This window comes from Chrysochloris asiatica, unplaced genomic scaffold (genome assembly GCF_000296735.1).
Source record: "Chrysochloris asiatica unplaced genomic scaffold, ChrAsi1.0 scaffold00056, whole genome shotgun sequence".
Lineage (NCBI taxonomy): Eukaryota > Metazoa > Chordata > Mammalia > Afrosoricida > Chrysochloridae > Chrysochloris > Chrysochloris asiatica.
In genome coordinates this window covers 5614252-5634554 of record NW_006408574.1, presented here as the reverse complement: position 1 = coordinate 5634554, position 20303 = coordinate 5614252, and the positions used below count along the sequence as shown (strand labels likewise).

Below are 20303 nucleotides of genomic sequence, written 5' to 3'. Positions count from 1 at the left end.
TTCGTCTGGCGTTCATGGGACTTTCAGTATTTGTCTCTAACACCGTAACTCAAACATATTGATTCTTCTACGGTCTTCCTTATTCGTCGTCCAACTTTCACATGCATAGGAGGAATGAGTGGCTAGCATTTTAAATTAAAAACACAACTTTTTATGTGTCTGTCAGTAACAAGAAGTGTGCAACAGAATCAGATCTTAATATTGAGAGATCCTGCCTCCTGCTCTGGGATGCTGAACTGTCCCCTATAAATGGAATGTGCCCGAGTAACAGCATTTTCTAAAGCTATTTATTCTAGAGCAACAGAATAGCTCCTCCATCAGAAGCGTGCATGATGATGGGCAGGTATCAGCAAAGCTTACAGACTAAGATAGAGACCAGGAAGAAATGCCTGGCAATCTACTTCTGAAAAATCAGTCAATGAAAGCCCTATAGATCTGCCATGGATCATAGGAATGGGGCAGGACTGGGCAACATTTCGTTCTGTTGGACACAGAGTAGCTAAGAGTTGGGGCCAATTGGTGGCAGCAATTCGAGAGGACATTAGTCTCCTGAGATCATCTGTGGAGAAAAGTTTTCCGAGTCAGATCACTTTGAAGATCCCTGCTTATGAAACATCTCTTGTCTCCTTCTCTACCCCTGGAGCATTCAGAATTTACACCAACACGTGAAAGACTCTTGGATGCACCATTGCAAAGAAGTCTTTTTACCTCTTTGTTGTAGTTAAGTGCCGTAGAGTCGGTTCTGACCCATAGCGACCCTGTGTAGGGTTTCCGAGGAGCAGCTGGTGAGCTTGAACAGCCGACCTTGCAGTTCAAATGGCTTTGTAGTCTGGCGCATTAACCCACAGCGCCACACCAGGACTCGTTTACCTCTTACCAGGGCTTATTTGGCTATGAGGAATCCTGGTGTGGCACTGTGGGATAAGCACCGGACGGTAAGGTTGGTGGTTCCCACTCACCAGCTGCTCCTCAGAAACCCTATACAGGGTCGCTATGAGTGGAACCCACTCAACGTTTGTCTATGAAGCCCTGCATTTGCCTAACACCTCCGCAGCTCTGGGAGAAGCTGAGATCTGGGGCAGGTGAGTACAGGACTGGTCACCTCCATAAGAGCTTTGCTTCTGAATCTTCCTGCAAGTGCTACTTTTCTTAGCTCGACAAGAAAAAAAGACTTAGTGCAAATGAACTCTCTATACAAGAGCTCAAGCAGCTCTGGTGGTACAGTGGGCATGCGCTTGGCTGCTAACTAATTTAAAAGTCCGCGGTTCAACCCCACCAGCAGCGCTGTGGCAGAGGATGCGGCCATCTGCTCCTGAAATGATGAGAGGCTTGGGAACCCTGTGGGGCATTCCTACTCTCTCCTGTAGCGCCAGTCTGAGTCAGAAGTGACTGGACGCCACCACGCTATAAACAACAGGCTGCTTGATTCGTTTATAATGAGATCTTTTTAATGCTTCATGAACAACAGAATCTGGAATAGGACCAAACCGGATCCTAAGATCTTACACTGGATTCCGTTCTACGACAGTGCTGACAGGAAACGCTAGCTAGGGTCTTTCAAGGAGAGAATAACTGTGTTTAATAAACACTGCTAGATGAGTTTTAAAACAACATGAAGGCAACCATATCTTTGTCGATTTTACGGTCCTGCGATCCCAGACTATGAAGAAACAAGCCATCACACGTCTATCCATCTGTCAGGCTGTGGTGACGTGTGGGCTGCATGCAACTGGAAGCTAGGTCACTGGTATTTCAAATACTCTCAGGGATTCTCATGGTGGACACGTTTTAGGGGCGCTTCCAGACTAAGAGAGAGTAGGAAGGAAGGCCTGAGGATCTTGTTTGAAAATTACTCAAAGAAACCAGGCAGATCACAACAGACCACTGACCAATACATCAAGTGATGGACAATGAGCCCCCTTGTGACCACAACATGGACTCGGGCAGACCAACCATCCTGACGATGGTGCAGGAACCGACGGCGTTTTATTCCTTGTACATCAGGTCACTGAAATAGAGTTGACTCGATGACTCCTAACAACAGCAAAAATGAGGAAAAGATGTGACTTCGATGCACTTTTAAATACTCAGAGTGAGCTAGGAGCCCTTGTTCTCTTTGGTCTCAGTGGGGTCCAATGATCCTTGAATAGAAGCAACTACTTAGTTAATAAATTATCAGTTAAGATGGAGCAACTCTTCAGGGTGTAGTCTTGTGTATATCTGGATCAATCGGTCTGGTGTGAAAAGCTTGACTTTTCTTCTAATTAATAAGACCAACCTTTATAGGAAACGAATGAGTTAAACTAGGATGTTATTGTTAGATGCTATTAAGTCACTTCTAACTCACAGCAACCCAATGTATAGCAGAACAAAACACTGCCCGGTCCTCATCCATCCTCCCAGTTTCGTTGTGTTTGAGTTTATGGGTGTAGCCATTGTGTCAAAACGTCTCATTGAGGGGCTTCTGTTTTATGTTGACCCTCTACTTTACTGAAGGAGCTCTGGTAGCCTAGTGTTTATGAATCGGGCTGCTAATCTCAAGGTCAGTAGTTTGAAACTACCAGCAGCTCCACGGAAGAAAGATGAGGCTTTCTGCTCCTGTAAAGATTTACAGCCTTGGAAACCCTAAGCAGGGTCTCACAGTGAGTCGGAACCGACTCCACGGCACAGAACCACCACCACCACCACGAGTTTACTGAGTGGGATATTCTCCAGAGACTGGTCTCTCTTGATTATTACTGTCCTTGTTTTCAGTGCTGTAGAAGTGGTTCCGACTCATAACGACCCTGTACAGGGTTTCCAAGGAGCAGCTGGTGGGTTTGAACTGCCGACCTTGGGGTTTGCAGTCCAGTGCTGACCCTACAGCGCCACCCCGGGAGCTCCTCCTGGTAACACGTGCAAAGTAAACGAGACAAAGTTTCACCATCATCATTTCTGAGGCTGTACTTCTTCCAAGACAGATTTGTTCATTCTCCTGGCAGCCCGTGGTCTAGTCAGTATTCTTTGCCAACCCGTTCATTATAAACTAAATTAAACTAAGTTTGTAATGTGACAAAGCTTTTGTTGGCCGGTTACCTGGGAAGATATGGAAGGGCAGGGTGAGGATGGCGCCGGGTCGGCGTTCATGAAGAAGAGGTTCAGGTTGAGGTAGTGCTCGTGACTGCAGAGAACCCGGAGGAATTCCAGTCTCATGGAAATGAGCGTGGGAAGGCTATTGAGCTTGGCCGCCAGCTGGAAAGACAGACGAGAAGGGAAGTGCAGTGTTCAGTGGTTGTGGTGTTCTCGGTGTAATGCCCTGTGGGGAGAAGGGCCTGCTTTTTCCCAGGGAGGATGGCTTTAGGAGCCCTGCAGACGCAGCGGAGCAACGTTTGGATACTAAGTGGAGGCTAGTTTAAATCCATCAGCTGCTCTACGGGAGACCGACGTGGCCGCCTGATTCTGAAAGTCAGTGGTTGTTGCTGCTAAGTTCTGTCGAGTCAGTTCTGACTCCTATTGACCCTGTATAGGGTTTGTGAGGAGCGGCTTGTGGGTTTGAACTGCCAACCTCACTATGACGAGTTCAGTGCTGATTCTACAACGCCACCCCAAGGATTCTTCTGTAAAGATGACATTCCCAGGAACCCTATAGAGAAGTTTTACTTTGACACACTGGAGTCGACTCTAGGGCAGTGGGTTTGGTTTTTGGATTTATAGGGTCGCTGTGCACCGGCATTGACTTGATGGCACACAGTAACAACAAGCTAGTGCCCCATTCTGCAGGTGGGAATGAACAAAATGACGCCCGGGGTACGGGGCACCCCCACCTGATTGCAGTAGCGCCGGATGAGGTCAAACACGAAGCTGCGGTCCATGAGTGAGAGCAGGTCGTACAAGAAGAAAGCCAGGCTGATGTTGACCTTTTCCGCCTGCTCGTTTTCCTTAAAAAAAGCAGAGACAGACACACCCAATTCATTTTGTGATTAAACCCAGGTCCCTGGAGGTCAGAGTGAGAGAGAGGCGAGTCCTGCCATTTCAGCCGCTGACCTTGTGGAGGCACTGGGTAACCTTTCTAGCCACCAGTTTCCCCCTCTGCAAAACTGTCCCCGTTACTATTTGTCCCTGGGTGTCAGCTGCCGTGGAGTCAGTCCTAGGCTTGGGGTGACCCCGAGCACAACGGAACAAAACCCTGTCTAGTCCTGAGCCATCTCCATGATTGATGGCAGATCAGAACATTGTCGTCCACAGGGCTTTCACTGCCAGGCCTTTCTTCCTGGTCTTAGTCTGGAAGCTCTGCTGAAGCCTGTTAGTGTCACAGCAACACATAAGCCTCCAATGACAGACAAGTGGTAGCTGTACACAAGGTGTCTTGGCCGGGAATCGAACCCAGGTCTCCTACACGTAAGGTAGGAATTCTACCCCTGAGCCACCACTAAGCCCAAATGCAGCCCTTAACTACTGTCCTAAGTGTTGGGTTGAATCAATTATTTCTTTGTCTACTACTAACATTTAGGTTCATTTCCTTCCAGTCATTTTTCTTTTCCTTCAGGTCGCCCTTGTTGTTGTTGTTAAGTGTTGTTGAGCCCATGCACAACAGAACAAAACCTTGCCTGGTCCTGCTCCAGCCTCACAATAGTTCCTACACCTGAGCCCATCGCTGAAGCCACTGCGTTAATCCATCTCATTGGGGGTCTTCCTCCACTTCACCCAGCATGAAGTCCTTCTCCAAGGACTGGTCCCTCCTGATCATATGTCCAGAGTGTATGTGACTAAGTCTCACCATCCTCAGTTCTAAAGAGAACGCTTTCAAGACAAATTTGTTTGTTCTTCTGACACTTCATGGTTTACTTCATATTCTTCTCCAACACCATAATTCAGAGGCAGCAGCTCTCCCTGCCGTATTCAGTGTGTATGTTTCTATGCACGTAACCCGTTTCAAGAAGCTCTAGTAGTGTAATGGTTACGAGGGCTGTTAACCTCAAGGTCAGTAGTTCGAAACTACCAGTGGTTCCACAAGATAAAGACGAGGTTTTCTGCTCCTGTAAAGATATACATGCAGGATCGCTGTGAGCCGGAACCGACTCTAGGGCACATAACCGACACCATCACCATCTGCTTATAGGAATCGTGCTGTGGTGTTGTGGGACAGTCAATGGACTGCTAAGCACTAGACTGAGTATGACAACCCACCAGTCACTCGGAAAGCCTGTGCAGTGTCATTGTGAGTTGGAACCGTCCCCTCCCTACCTCAGCCTCTATTTACAGAGCTGGTTCTTCTTCATTCAACATTGGGAGCACTTTCCTGCATTGTTGGAATGTTTTCAAAACCAGTTTCTAATGGCTGCTCCGTATGGCTTTACCATCATTTATTTAATTCTGGTCAGCGCTTAATGCTAGCAAAACTCCATTGAAATATATTTACTGTTTTCACTGAGTTAGATTCTTCATTTATATGGATTCTGGCAGAAAATCCAAGCAAGGTAAGAGAATCTGTTTTCACCTAAAGATCCCCCGGCCCCCTGGCATTAGGCATTATTTCCACTGTGAGAGAGAGAGCAGAGTAGGACGTGGGAATGATTATTATTACTTCTTGGTGCTTATATTTATGAGGGATTTTGTGGCCCTTCAGAACAATTGGGGGTTCGCCTTTTCGTGCTTTTGACACTACTGAAAACATTTCCATCTTGTTATTATGTGTAGTGTGTGAACTCAAGCCAAGCTGACCAGGCCTGAGGAGGGGCAGAGGTCTGGGAGAGGGGCTTCTGTGGCAGCAATGGAACATTTGTCCTCCACACTCAACATCTGCCATGTGCATCACTCTGTATCTGAACAGGGTTTCTGAGGAATGGCTAGTGGGTTTGAACCTGTGACCTTGCAGTTCAAACTGACCTTGTGGTCCAGTGCTTATCCTTCAGCACCAGACCAGGACCGACTTGATGGCACCTAATCAAATTTCATAGTTACCTTTAAAATTTTTGTTTTGTTTTAACTTACATCTGATTCAACTTTTTATTTTGAAACAATTTCGAACTTATAAAAAAGAATGCAAGAGGAGTACCAAAAACTCCTATCTACCTTTTACCCAGATCCATCAGTACTTGACAACTTGCTACACTGACTTCATCTACTTTTCCTATCTACCAGGAATCCCTGAGTGATACAAAGGGTTAAATGCCTTCTGCTGTGAACCTCGATTCTACCCAAGTGGCACCTTGGAAAAAAGGCCTAGAGATGAACTTGTGAAAATCAGTCATTGAAACCCCTAAGGTCACACACGTTGCTGTGTGCCTCGAGATGAACTCGTGAAAATCAGTCATTGAAACCCCTAAGGCCACACACGTTGCTGTGAGTCAGAATCAAATCAATAGCAACTTTTTTTTTTTTTTTTAAAGATGATTCCCCTCCCCCCCAATCATCATGTGAATATCATGTCATTTACCTCTCCTTCAGAGTGAGTTTCCAAAGACAGAGAATGTTCTTTCCCCTCCCTCCCTGAGACAGTTATTACATCATAGTCCACATTGTAATTTCTTTGTAACGGCCTCATCCCCGCCCCCAGGATCCTACCTACTGTAACATACTATTTTCAGTTGTTACTGAGAGTTCCATTCCCATGACTATTTAAAAAGGTTGCTTAGTTCTCTGGGATCATGAGAGTAAAACAGGCCCAGGGTGAAACATAAAGAGCCAAGCTTACAGCCCGCATTACCTTCTGAGGTTTGACTAAAAGAGCTGCGATCTCCGACGTGACCACGTTCACAATCGTCATGATGTCGTCTTTGAAACGGTCAGAAAAGCGCGTCTTCCGGAAGTGGTCCTGTTTCTCTGTGTTGTGCACGTACTGGGCCATACTTTTCACCTGCAGGAGGGGGTGGGAATGTCAATATGGAAAAGGGGGTCCTGCTTGTACACTGTGACACAGGGACACGGACTTGGAAGGAACCCTCACTCACAACAACGTTCTAACGATTGGTGGGTGCTGCTGGCTACCCAAGCACACTCCTGATGCTTGGATAGTTACCATGGTAACAAGCTACGGGAAGGATATCTTCCTTTTGACCCCATTTCAGGGGACCCCCTTGCTGATGCTGACAAAGGCAGGGGATTCATTCTCTAGCTCCATTATCAGCAGATACCCCCCCTCTCTATATCTGGGAAGGCAGACCCTGCCAGTCACGTCCCCACATCCCCTCTGCTGTAACTCAGAACTATCTGTTTTGGGCACTTTGGTCCAGGTGGACAGAGCCCTTCCTCTTCATAAAACAATAGCAAGGAAAAGAAAGGGTACACGTTCCTCTTATCATGAGTGTCTCGCTGGAACCCGGGGCACAGACTTCCCAGAAAAATAAAAAACCTATAGTTTGCATCACAGTTATTTTCTGCTTCAGAAGGCTGGTGGAACAAATGTTAATATCTTTCAGCTCCATCTTTCCACCAACTTATTGACGGTCCTATTGTATAGGCAGAGTTCTGAGGTCGTGCTGTGGGTTAATGTGCTGGACTGCAAGGTTGGTCTGAACTGCAAGGTCAGCTCCTCAGAAACCCTAACACAGGGTCACCCTGGGTCAGAACCAACTCGACGGCACTTAACAACAGTTGTGCGGGCTCACTTGGCTTGTTTATATCACTTGGCTTGTTTATACTTTGCTTTATTGTGCTTCTCAGATTCTGCATTTTTTGTTGTTTTAAATAAATTGATACTAAGAACCTGAGTTAGTGACTGTCTGTACTATGACTAATGTAGCTCCAAATCATGCCTAACCCAAACCAAACACCAACCCCGTGGCCTTTAAGTGGACTCTGCTTCACAGACCAGGGTCTGACTCACAGACAAGATCAAGTAGGGCTGCCCCATCATTTCCACAGCTGTCTTCTCCACGGGAGCAGGCTACCCCATCTTTCTGCCATGAAGCAAGTGGTAGATTTGAACCTCTGACCTTTCAGTTAGCAGCCTAGTGCTTAACCACTGCATCACTAGGGTGCCTTTCGTGCCTTGTTGTTGTTGTTGTTAAGTGCCATCGAGTCGGGTCCGACCCATAGCGACCCTGTACAGGGTTTCCGAGGGTGTAAATCTTTAAATCAAGAACATGCTTGGGTTTTGCAGGGGACTATGCGGGCTAAGACAACCCCGTCATTAGTCTGAAGCCAAATGTTGTCTTCTTGCAAGTGTCTCAGAGCTTCTCGGAACCATCTGGTGGGAAAGCCAATGAGTCCATGTGGCTGGCGTCTGTCTCCCCTCTGAGGCCGCCTTGTTCATGAGCCTGTCCAGGCTGGGCAGAGCATCCCACATGGAGAAATGGCTCTGCGTGCCGCCACACAGACTGACCTTGAAGACGTGGTGCTGAGTGAAATCAGTCCGTCTCAGAATGACAAACAGTGCATGACTTTACTTAAAAGAAACAAGCAAATCTGTAGGGTAAGCACTGGTCTGCTAACCACACTAACTACAAGGTAGGCAGTTCAGACCCAACAGCTGCTCTCGGAAACCCTGTACTGGGTCACGATAAGGTGGTCCTGATTCGAGGGCACACAACAACAACAACAACAACAAGGAAATCAAAAATGATGAACGGCTGCCAGCATTGGGCAAGAGGTTTTGTGGGATATGTTTGGAAGAGGATGCTGATGATGGTGGCACACTATGGCATGTGTCATCAATGCCACTTAAGTGTAAATATGGACGATTGGGGCTGGTGAGTGAAAACATCTTGAAGAAAGGAAGGAAAGTATGTAAAAGGGAGGGAGGGAAGAAGAAGGGAACAAAAGAGGATGGGAGGAAAGGAAAAGGAAATATTCTGGAAATGGACCCTCCCCCCCGCCCCCACCGCCCCCAGTTGCCTGCAGGTGGCCCCTAGGCCAGGCTGGACAAGGGGGACAAAGGGGACTGTGTGGAGAGGCTGCCCTGCACTCCAAGCACGATGTGGGAAGCACTTTTGCACACTTGCAGCAGATTTCTGTTTTGAACGATGCAGGACTTTCCATGAGCAATAAGACAAAGAGAGAGGAAAATCCAACAGGTGATACACGGAGAAGACAGACAGACAGACAGACAGACAGACAGACAGGCAGGCAGGCAGGCAGGCAGGCTTTGTGTGTTTCTTGCAAAGACCTGAGGATGTATGATCCTGAAGGCCAGGGCAGCACTGGGCTTCTCTTCCCTCCAGCGTTCCCCTTGGACATTTGGATATGTGTCCATACCCCACAGAACCGCACACTTCCCAAAGGCAGACCAGAACTAGTGGTGAGGACTGAGCCCCGTTTTGTTTCTGAGTGAAGCGCCTCCTTCTCTTCGCTCCAAACAGAGGACATTACAAGACACGGCCCCTTTATCTTGGGCCACCCCAGTCCCGAGTCTCTGATGGCCTTTGGCACACACTGCTGTTTTCGGCTCCTGCCTGCTGAGCGGGCCATCCTACAGCCAAATAATGAATTCTCACAATAGTGTGCTTCCAACGGATGGATGGCCTCCTTCCAGAGCAGCTTCGACTTGCCAGCTCCCGTGTCCTGTGTCCCCAGGGGACAACGTCCAGTAGAAATATTAGCAAACGTTTGGCCCATTACTGAGGAGACAGGCAGGAAAACATCCCCCCTACATTGGCCTCTGTGGCTCATTCAGTGTTGGGGCGCCTTCTAAAGGCTCCTTTGGTGTAGAACTTAAATAGGTAAACCAGTGAGGTCTGGCTCAGAAGTTCTGGAATGCACAGGGTTTTATTCATTAGTAAGTGTGAGACGGGATTCCCAGCTCACGTGAGACGGGATTCCCAGCTCCCGCAGCCAAAGTGGAGGTTCATTAGCACTCAAGCATCAGCACAGAGAAGGCTGTGGAAACACCCAGGTTGTTGGCCAAACCCAGGAGCCTGTGATTTCTTTGTCTTGGGAGAAAACGCCTCAGGTTTTTAAATAACCTCCCGGCCATCAGTATCCAAGAGACTTTCTACTCGCCACCACCTGCCACTCAGGTGGAATTCTGGCCTTCTCTGCCCAGCTCTGAGTCCCAGGCAGCTGAATGATGAACTGCAACACGGGTCAGTTTCCGCTGGGGTTGGCCAATGGGAGAACACCACCAGGAATCAGTGGGGAGAGAAGAGATGTCAGGGAAATGATCTCCTCTCTCCTCAGCCTGTTACAAGTTGAGATGTGTACCCCTCAAAATGTGTTGGAGTAAATCCTAACCCCTAAGGAGCCCAGGGGTGCCGTGTATTAAGCACTAGGCTGCTCACTGACGGGTCGGTGGTTCTAACCCAGCAGCTGCTGCATAGCAGAACAATGAAGCTGTCTGTTCTGTAAAGATTTATAGCCTCAGAAACCCTAAGGAGCAATTCTACTTTGTCCTATAAATTGCTGGGCGTTCGAATCCTCTGGGTAGCAATGGGCATACCTGTGGCCATGCTCCCATCTGGAACCGGGCTTCCTGTGTGATGCTAAGGAGGCGGTGTGCCTGGAGGATGCATCTCAGTCCATCTCATAATAAAAGAGTTGAAGCAAGTAAGAGACAGACCCCAAGCCACATGAAGGTTGGCAAGGAACAAAGTCTTCCCCCAGAGCCGACAGAGAAAGCTGCCTCTAGATATGGCGACCTGAATTCCAACTTGTAGCCTCCCACACTGTGAGAAAGTATCTTTCTGTTTGTTAAAACCCCCCTCTTGTGGTATTTCTGTTAAAGCTTTCTCCCAGAGTTGGCACCCTGAATTCTAACTTACAGTTTCCCACTCTGTGTGAGAATAGACTTCTGTTTGTGAAAGTCCCCCTCTTGTGCTATTTCTGATCGCAGCTCTAGAGAAGGAAGACAGGGGAGTAGAGGATGGAGACTCTAAAGGCTGAACGCCCTTCGCATCCTCAAGGACTGGAAAGAAGTACAAGGTGGTCGAAGGAGGAACAACAGCAGGGGGCAGAATCAGAGCAGGTGTTTTTGGCCCGGGTGAATATAGATGTGTGTCTTTCCCCTGGTCCACTAGAAATCATTAAGGTTTTTTGTTTTATATTTGTTGTGAAGTGCCATTGAGTCGGCTCTGACTCATAGCGGCCCTGTCTAGGGTTAACGTGGAGCTGCTGGTGAGTTTGAACCGCCGACCTGGTGGTTGAGTAATTAGAACATTACCATGTTAGCCATCTTTAATCATATGATTCTGTGACTTTCATGACCTTCGCCACATGGAGCCATCACACGAATGCTTTTCATCATTCCCAACAGAAACTCAGGTCCCTGCAGAGGAATCTGAAGGTGGAGAGATGGGCTTCCTCACACTGACTGCCTATGTGAAACCAATGCAGCTGGGGAGCGAGGAGGCACAAGAGATGAGATGGTGGCTGGCCAGGTAGGGAGAGGTGACAGGCTGGATATGGGTTTTATAGGTGGGAAAGACTGGGGGAAGGGTAAGAGACTCAGATTCAAGGACCAAGGGCAGGTTTGTAGCAGGAACAGCTGGCTGGACAAAGCATCAGTTCCTCAGTCTCTGACAGCATGCTTGTCACACCCCACGGAACACAGATGCAAACACACGAGTCTCACCAGAAGCTCGAAGAAGAACCAGGCGTACTTGAAGACGGTTTCCCTCACCATGCCAGTACTGACCACCATCTGCAGGGCAAGCTCCTCATGGAAATGCTGAAAGACAAGGACAGGACCAGGCTGTGATGGGGTGTGCAGTGAGTCCCCAACACCCCTTTTAATAATCCCACCTGGTAACAGCTTGTGGGGAGCTCCCGATCGGTGTAAAATGGTCAGCACGTTCACTGGCCAGCTACTTCCAAGAAGAAAAAAACTCAGCCATTGGAAAGCCCGTGGAGCCCAGTTCTACTCTGGCACACACAGGGTGCCATGAGCCTGTCATCTCCATGGCAACCGGTTTGCGTGTGTATGTTTCTAAGCCCCAGAAAACTTAGAAAAAATAAATACCGGTAGCCTCGTATTTGATGGTTCCATGGGTGAAAAAGGAAACACTATTGAAACAGCATTGTATGCTGGCATTGTGTCTTATGTGGAGGATCGAAAGCCAATGTCTGAAGCAATCAGTGCCCCCAGCAAATGCTGTCCTCGGCAATGCCTTAAAGGGACCCACAACAGCCAGCATGCATGCAACCCCATTTTCTAAGTCTGATGTACTTTAAAAAGGGACCCTGGTGGCTCAGTGGTTAAGCACTTGGCTGCTAACCAAAGGCTGATGGCTTGAACACAGCGAGCCACACTATGGGACAGAGATCTGGCCACTTGATCCTAGACAGATTCCAGTCCAGGAAACCCTATGGGGCCATTCAATGCTGTCACATGGGGTCACCATGAATTGAAAGCAACATGATGGCACCTAACAATGACATGAGAATCCTAGAGTGGCGCTGTAGGATCAGCCCTGGACTGCTAATCAAAAGGTCAGTGGGTTAGTGAGTAAGCACAGGCCAGCTCGAGCTTACCTTGCTTATCTGGTAACCTGATCCTGGCCAAGAGCACAATTCTGCTTTGACACACGTGGTGTCACCAGGCGTTGGGGATTGACTTGAACCAAGAAGTTTTAGGGAACATAGTGATTGTGAATCAGGCTGCTAACCTCAGGGTCAGCAGTTTGAAACTATCAGCCATTCCACGGGAGAAAAGATGAGGCTTTCTGCTCCCGTAAAGATTTACAGCCACGGCAACTCTGTACAGGGTCACTATGGGTCAGAACCGACTCCGCACACCACCACCAGGGGGCATGCTAGGCAGTTTCAGAACACGTAAAGGTTCTGAACCAAAGGTCAGGCTGGCCTTAGAGAATTCTGCATTATGGTCACAACTCTGAAGTCACTATAGGAAACACTGCCCACTCACTGTGGTCAAGGTGAGTGATCCCTGGCTCACTTGCCACAGAATAGATATGCGTCCAGGGGTGCCCAAGTGTGTTCTCTGGACCAGAACCACCAGCAGGGAACTGTAAGCAATGCAGCTGAGCAGACCCACTGAGTCAGAAACTACAGGGTGGGCATTGGGGGAAGGGTGGTGATCATTTTTCACAAGCATCCAGGTGACTGGATGAAACACCATGAACACAGGAGAATCACTAGTTTACGTTCATGGCCTTCGAGTTGGCCCCCACTCGGGGGAAGGAAACACTGCCCAGTCCTGCGCCTGCCCTGTGACCGTCCTCGGATCAGACTCGTGTGATCCACAAGGCTCTCTGGCTGATTCTCTGAAGCAGATCTCCAGGCCTTTCTGACTACTCCACCTTAGTCTGAAAGTTCTACTGAAACCTGTTTAGCCTCCGCTGACAGATGAACCAGAACCCAGGTGTCCTGTGTGGGAGGCGAGAATTCTACCAAAATCACTGCCCCCAATAGATGGTCAAAACAGGCACGAGGACATCGGCCGCAAAAGTGTGTGTCAGTATGTATGTGGGTGCGTGCGTGAAGAGGAGCATCGATTCTCAATCTCATCAAAGCCCCCCACCCCCCTTCTGTGCTGTGGTACAGTACCTTTTTGCTGGCAGGCCTCGGGGCCGAGCTGGAGTTAGGGGCATCATTATTGCCAGTGCTGTAATATGACATCCGGTTGCAGGTGCGATCAGCAACCTGAAATACATCAACCACGACTCAGCTGTCAGCTGACAGACACATCCAAGGACCTGCGCTCATCTCGGGAGGAATTTCTAAGCTACCTCCTGTTTCATCACAAAGGTGAAGCAATTGTCATGAATAAATGTCTAAATAAAGCAAGGCAGATGGAGTTACACCCAATCCCTTCCCTTCTGAGAGACTCCCCATGAAGAGTAGCAGAAGGATCGTTAAACACAATTTTAGGTTCAGGCATATTAATTTGTTCCTTCAATACTCTTAGATTCTGTAACTTTGTTGTTGTAAAGTGCCATCAAGTCGGTTCTCACTCATAGCAACCATCTTACAGGGTTTCTGAGGAGTGGCTGGTGAATTTTAACTGCCAACTTTGTGGTTCAAACCGACCTTGCAGTCCAGTGTTTTATCCCACAGCACCACCCGAGGACTCCGTAACTTCATTAGAAGACGGAAAAAGATACATGAAAACAGAGTTTCTCTGTGGTTAAGTGTGGTACTGTATTAAGTTTCCTAAACACTACGTGTATGGTGTGGCACTTTGGGATAAAGCACTAGACTGCAAGGTCGGTTTGAAACACAAGGTTGGCAGTTCAAACCCCCACCAGCTGCTTCTTGGAAACCCTATACAGGGTCACTGTGTGTCAGAACCAACTTGATGGCACTTAACAACAACAATAACGAACACTATATTGATATATTGAATCCATTGTAAAACAACAACAACAACAAAACACTTTTGAAAAGGGACATGCTCTATTCTTTAGGTTGGGCAATATTTCCATGGCTTGCTACAAAATAATTAGAAATTCAATGCTAAATATTCCCATTTTTCTTCAAGGAAATCATGAACTGACACTGTCAGTGACAGTTAGAACTAGATGCTGACAATGCTTAACCCAAACCCATTGTCACCAAGTTGATTCCGGCCCAGAGGAGAACCGCCCCAGAGGGTTCCGGAGGCTGCCATCTTAACAGAAGCACAGTGCCTTCTCTTTCTCCCTCAAAGCGGCTGGTGGGTTTGAACTGCAGACCTTGCAGTTGCAGGGCTCCTTTGGTATTGCTTAAAAGAGCCTTAACAACAAAGTTGAATCAATAATGTGCTGGCAAATGCTTACTAACTAGGGTAAGGGGTAAATTTGTAGCGTTTGCCAATTGCCTTGGTGTAAATACTCACATCATGGTCCATTCCAAGCTACCAACAAGGTGTCACTGAAGGCAGAGTTGGGGAGAAATACACACTAACAATACAGCATGATACAGTGTTGCCACCATATAGAAACAATAACACAGAGAGCCTTAAGAACATATATGAGGGAGCATCGAAAAGTTTGTGGGAAATTCTATCATCTTTGAATTCCACTTACCCACAAACCTCTTGAAGCTCCCTCGTGTAACAGTAACATGCAGAAAATGATTAGGAAAGGTTGAAATTGGAGTACGGATTGCCTTTTTAAAATACACTTTCAGTTTCAAGATTATTTTAAGTTTGTAGAAAAATTGCAAAGAAGGCACAGAGATTCTGGTCTGCCCTCCAGAGTTTCCTCTAGTGTTAGTATCTTACACAGCTGTGGTCTGTTTGTCAAAATTAAGAAATTAACACTGGTACATTACTATGAGCCAAGCCACAAGTTTTTCTACTAACGTCCTGTTTATGCCTCAGGTTCCAGTCCAGGATACTAGAGTGTACTGAAATGACCTTCTTTAGGTTTTGTTTTTTCAACGAATGCTACGGTTTTAAAACAAATTTTTATTTTGAAATATGTCAAACTCATAGATGAATTGCAACAGCATTTGATCAGCAGTAATGTATCTTTTCCCCAGATCTCCGGATGGTTAGGTTAGTATTCTGCTATACTGTTCACTTCCCCTGCCTCTCCCTCCCTGTGTGTGTGTGTGATTTTATGTTTAGGTTTCAGCTAAAACCTAAAAACACCCATGTGGACCTCCGCAACGCAGTGTTTCCTACCTTTGCAGACATGATGGCTGTGACCTGGTCATTGTCTGTAGAATGTGTCCCCGCAAGGTCTGGGTTGCTGCTGCTCATCACCCGGGCTTGCAGCAGCTTCGAACTCACGGTGGCGGCAGAGGTCCGTCCGTATGTGTGGTAACGCGGGTCTGGGACAGAAGTGGAGCTGCCTATCACCGCCAGATAAAACATGGGGACAGACAGGGATCAGCGTCACTCATTTGGAGAAGAGTTGGGAATATGGTGGAATGAAGACCCAACTAGACATGCCTTGAAATTAGGGTCTCATTACCGAATCTCTGGTAACGTAGTGGTTACTAATCGGGCTGCAAACCTTCAGGTCAGCAGTTTGAAACTACCAGCTGTTCCGTGGGCAAAAGATGAGGTTTTCTGCTCCTGTAAAGATTTACAGCCTCAGAAACCCTGTGCAGGGTTGCTATGAGTCGGAACCAACGCCACGGCACATCACAACAACATAACAGGACAGCCAGGGAGGCAATGTGTAGGGTCCGAGGCATCAGGGAGTGGCAAGGGCTGCAATGAACTGAATCGCAAACCTCACCCAAAGACAGGAGCTTCTACACAGTTTTACATAAATACGGTGCTAGTTGTGCATTTTTGCTGACCGCACCTTTCCCACCTCCGAGGTATTTTCGTAAGCACGCTTACGTGTTGCTATATATACATGGGTGTAGCATGACATACTTATCAACTCAGGATTACCAGAGTTTCCTGTTTTTCAGAAGAAGTGGAAACGTGGGTATTTTTAATTTATTAATCTTAAAGTGATGGCAGTGTTATATAATCCATGCGGTACAATTTGTTGAGACTTGAAAATCCTAAGAAATATCTGAAACTAAGCACACACCGGGGAGGATTGTATCTGATCTTAGAGTGTTGACGTGTCTTCAAAAGTGGTTATGGAAATCAACAAGACAGTGGGGCTGTCTCGTTACGTGCCATCGAGTCAGTATAGCGTTGCCGAGGCTGTAAATCTTTGCAGGAACATAAAGTCTCATCTTTCTCCCACTATTAGATGTTGTTGTTGTTAAGTGCATGGAGTTGGTTCCATTTATAGCGACCCTGTATAGACTTTCTGAGGAGCTGCTGGTGGGTTTGAACCACAAACCTTTAGATTCAAACTGAAATAGCCAAAATATCTCTATATAGTAAGATATTACCAGCACTTTTAAAAACTCACTGGAAATTATAGATTTGCATGGAATGAAACAGCACAGACTAATAAAAAATGCCAAGTTTCTTTGGGCCTGGAATTTTGTGAACTCAGGAATAGTACTTTATAGACCATGCCAACCAGAAATTCTGGGGAAATGGGTTATTAACTATTTCACACAAAATAGTTTAGGAGCCGCCAGTACCGGTACTGTTCTTTTCCTTTTCATCAGTTGATATTGGTAGAGTAGTGGTTACGAATCGGGCTGCGAACCTTAAGGTCAGTGGTTCGAAACTACCAGCCGCTCTGCGGGAGAAAGATGAGGCTTTCTACTCCCATAAAGATTTACACCCTCAGAAATCCTGTACAGGGTCGGAACCGACTTGATGGCACTTAACAACAACAACAATTGTTAGGGGCCATGCAGTCAGTTCCCACCCATAGCGAGTCTGCGCACAAGAGAACAAAACCCTGCCCGGTCCTGCATTGTCCTCACAATTTTTGTTACGTTTGAGCCCAATGTTGCAGCCACTGTGTCAGCCTGTCTCTTTAGGGTCTTCCTCGTTTTCGCTGACCCTCCACTTTACCCAGCATGATACCTTCTCCAGGGTCTGGTCCCTCCTGACATGTCCAAAGTACATGAGACAAAAACTCTCCATCCTGGCCTCTAAGGAACCCTCTGGCTGTACTTCCTCCAAACAGATTTGTTTGTTCTTCTGGAAATCCATGGTGCTTTTAATATTCTCCTCCAACACCAGAACTGAAAGGCATCAATTCTTCTTCCGTCTTCTTATTTGCTGTCCAAGTTTCACATGCATATGAGGTGACTGAAATACAGTGGCTTGGGTCAGGCACACCTTAGTGCTCAAAGTGACATCTTTGCTTTTCAATAAAGAGGTCTTTTGCAGCAGATTTGCCTAATGAAATGATCTTTTATAATAAACCCAAACCAACTGCCATCATGTCGATTCTGGGTCATAACAACCTTCTGTAGAGTTTCAAGGCTGTGAATCTTTATGGGAGCAGAAAGCTTCCATGGAGCGGCTGGTAGATTTGAACTGTTGATCTTGCAGTTAGCAGCCCAACTCATAATCCACTACACCACCAGGTCTCCTTTCTTTTATGATGGTGGTGGTTGTGTGTTGTGAAGCTAGTTCCAACTCATAGTGACCCGATATTTACAGTACAGGGTTTTTCAGGCTGTAAATCTTTATAGGAGCAGAAAGCCTCATCTTTCTTCTGTAGAGCGGCTGGTAGATTTAAACTGCTGCTCTTAAGGTTAGCAACTCAGCTTGTAACCCACTTCACCATGGGACTCCTTTCTTTTATATTGTTGTTGTTAAGTGGCATCAAGTCAGTTCTGACTCATAGCAAACCTATACAGGGTTTCCAAGGAGCAGTTGGTGGGTTTGAACTGCTGACCTTGTGGTTCATAGTCCAATGCTGATCTTATAGCAGCATACCAGGAGGCCTCTTAAACAACAGAGACCCTCAAATAAATTAGAAATTAGCAACTAGGCAAAGGCCCAGAAGGGATTCTCAAGGGTAGGTGCTAAAAGTACCAAACAGGGCAGAAGGAAGAAAACGAGAGAGAAAACTTCAGAAAGACACTTTTCTGTTCCACATGCATGCAAATTTTGTGTTACTCCGAGACATGACATTTACCTGAGGTATTTTGAAGGACGTGGCTAAGGCAGAGAGTGGGCGTCCCTCCCCCAGCCCCACCTGCACCCACGTTACCTGACTTGAGCAAGTCTCTGTGCGGCTCCGGCAGGCGAAAGACGTAGTGGACGTAGGAGGCCAGTAGGCAGTTCCGTCCATGCTGGTCCTTCCTCAGGTCCTTACTGTTATGCAGACTGTTGGCTATGGCCACCACAGACTCGAAGGCAAACTGTGAGAAGTTGGCTGAAGAAGCAAAGGGAACACGGAGGCCCCACTGAAGTATGAAGACCAACCCTGGGGGAGTCAGACTAGAACTCTGCTCCACGGGGTTCTCAGGGGCGGATTTTTGGGGAGCAGAATGTCCCCTTAATGTGACTCTCTAGTCTATCTATTAACAGCTGAAATCCCTCGCTTTTGCAACTCCCAGAAACTTAACTAGACTGTAAAGCCGTCCACTTCAACATTCACTCATTCACTCTGTTCTTTTTCTTGTGAATTTGCTGAAGGCTGACAGAGCAGATCGGAGATCGGTTTTCCATTCCCTAATTCACAGACGTTGTTTCATTCCAGGCATTGCATTCCCCACACGGTAACATCATGTGTGCAACTTCTTCCCTGAACCTTCTGGACACTGTCTTTGGGTAAACGCTGCGCTTTTGATCTCAGATGTTGGATGACTTAAAGTGTACCTTCATTGATTCCTAACAACCGGGGGGTCCACAAACATGGGGCCTGGACTTCCCCAACACCACCCCCTAGGAACCCCCACCACCAGTACAAAGGAAGTTGGCAGTGCCCCTGCTCCCTGGGCTACGGGGAAACCCTGCCTGGCCTCTGTGTCCCCACCCCCACCAGACCCTCACCTGTCTGGCCAGCGATGACCAGGGACTGCACAGACAGCTGGAAGAGCTTGTCCAGCACCAGATGCAGGAAGAGAACCAGAGGCTCGAGGCGGGAGGAGTTGAGGCAGATGATGCTGAGCTTCAGTTCATGCTCCAGGGCAGCCTCGCTGACCTTCTGGTCCAGCACACGCAGTGGGAAGGTCACCTGGCTCTCCAGAGCGTGGCACAGGGTAAAGAACTTCTCCAGGTGACTGTCCTGGGAGGGCAGAGGCAGACTGGTAAACAGAATCACATGGCTCTGGCTCTCGAGACGAGGTAACCTCTTAGCCTGTAGTCCAGTCCCTGAGATCTAAGACCAGGCTGTGTACAGACTACGACCTCCCCATGCTGAGACACTGGAGAGGGGAGTTCTCAGCTCAAACAGGACCTGCAAGCAGGGGCCAGACAGACATGGTGTCCAGAAACGGGGCCAAAAACGGTGACAGAGTCTCATTGGACAGCTCATGCTGCCTTGATTTGTGTCTTTTCAGCAAAACATATAATTAATATTTAAATAACAAACAAAAAACTAACATGACCCAGTAATCCCAACTCTAGATGAGACACCCCAAAGAACCAAAAGCAGGGACACAAGCAGATAACCTGTACACAAAAGTCAGTGCAGCGTTTTCATATTGGCCAAAAGGTGGAGTGCACCCAAGTGTTCGACAACGGAGTGGGGCTTGGCTGAAAGGAGAAATGGATCATGAGAAAAGCATGGTGCTGAGTGAAATCAGTCAGGCTCAAAAGGCCACATGTTTCATGCGAAATGTCTAGAATTTGGCAAATATCTAGACATGAAGAAGACTGCTGGTCCGAAGGCCGAAAGACCAAGGGTGATTGGATAACAACAGACTAATGTTTTCAATGCGCCAAGCGGCTCCACCAGCGGAGACACTGGCTTCATTCATTCAGAAACTCAACATTTTGTAGGCCTTCCTATTTAAGGAACAAAGAAATCTGGACAGGTTTCGATGGCCCCAACAGGAACACAAAGTTCTTCTAAATCCCCATACAAGAATTTGCGGGGCCTTCTAAGACCAAGGCTCAATAGGAATGCATGCTCTGATTGGTGACCACGTTCTTCACTGATAAGGGGATGTGA

The 20303-nt window shown here is 47.4% G+C and overlaps 1 protein-coding gene across 2 annotated transcripts in view; it reads right to left on the bottom strand.

Moving 5' to 3' along the window:
* Window positions 1-20303, bottom strand: part of DOCK8 (dedicator of cytokinesis 8) — a 170155-nt gene that overhangs the window by 65529 nt on the left and 84323 nt on the right. Inside the window, exons 19-26 of one of the 2 annotated variants that reach the window (XM_006863731.1) lie at window positions 19181-19415; window positions 18396-18560; window positions 15482-15651; window positions 13420-13515; window positions 11486-11581; window positions 6686-6835; window positions 3804-3917; window positions 3076-3231 (exon numbers count right to left, since the gene is read on the bottom strand). In XM_006863731.1, coding sequence (XP_006863793.1) covers window positions 3076-3231; window positions 3804-3917; window positions 6686-6835; window positions 11486-11581; window positions 13420-13515; window positions 15482-15651; window positions 18396-18560; window positions 19181-19415 — 1182 coding nt within the window. The remainder of the gene's footprint in view (window positions 1-3075; window positions 3232-3803; window positions 3918-6685; window positions 6836-11485; window positions 11582-13419; window positions 13516-15481; window positions 15652-18395; window positions 18561-19180; window positions 19416-20303) is intronic. The other variant, XM_006863730.1, reaches the window with a different exon arrangement.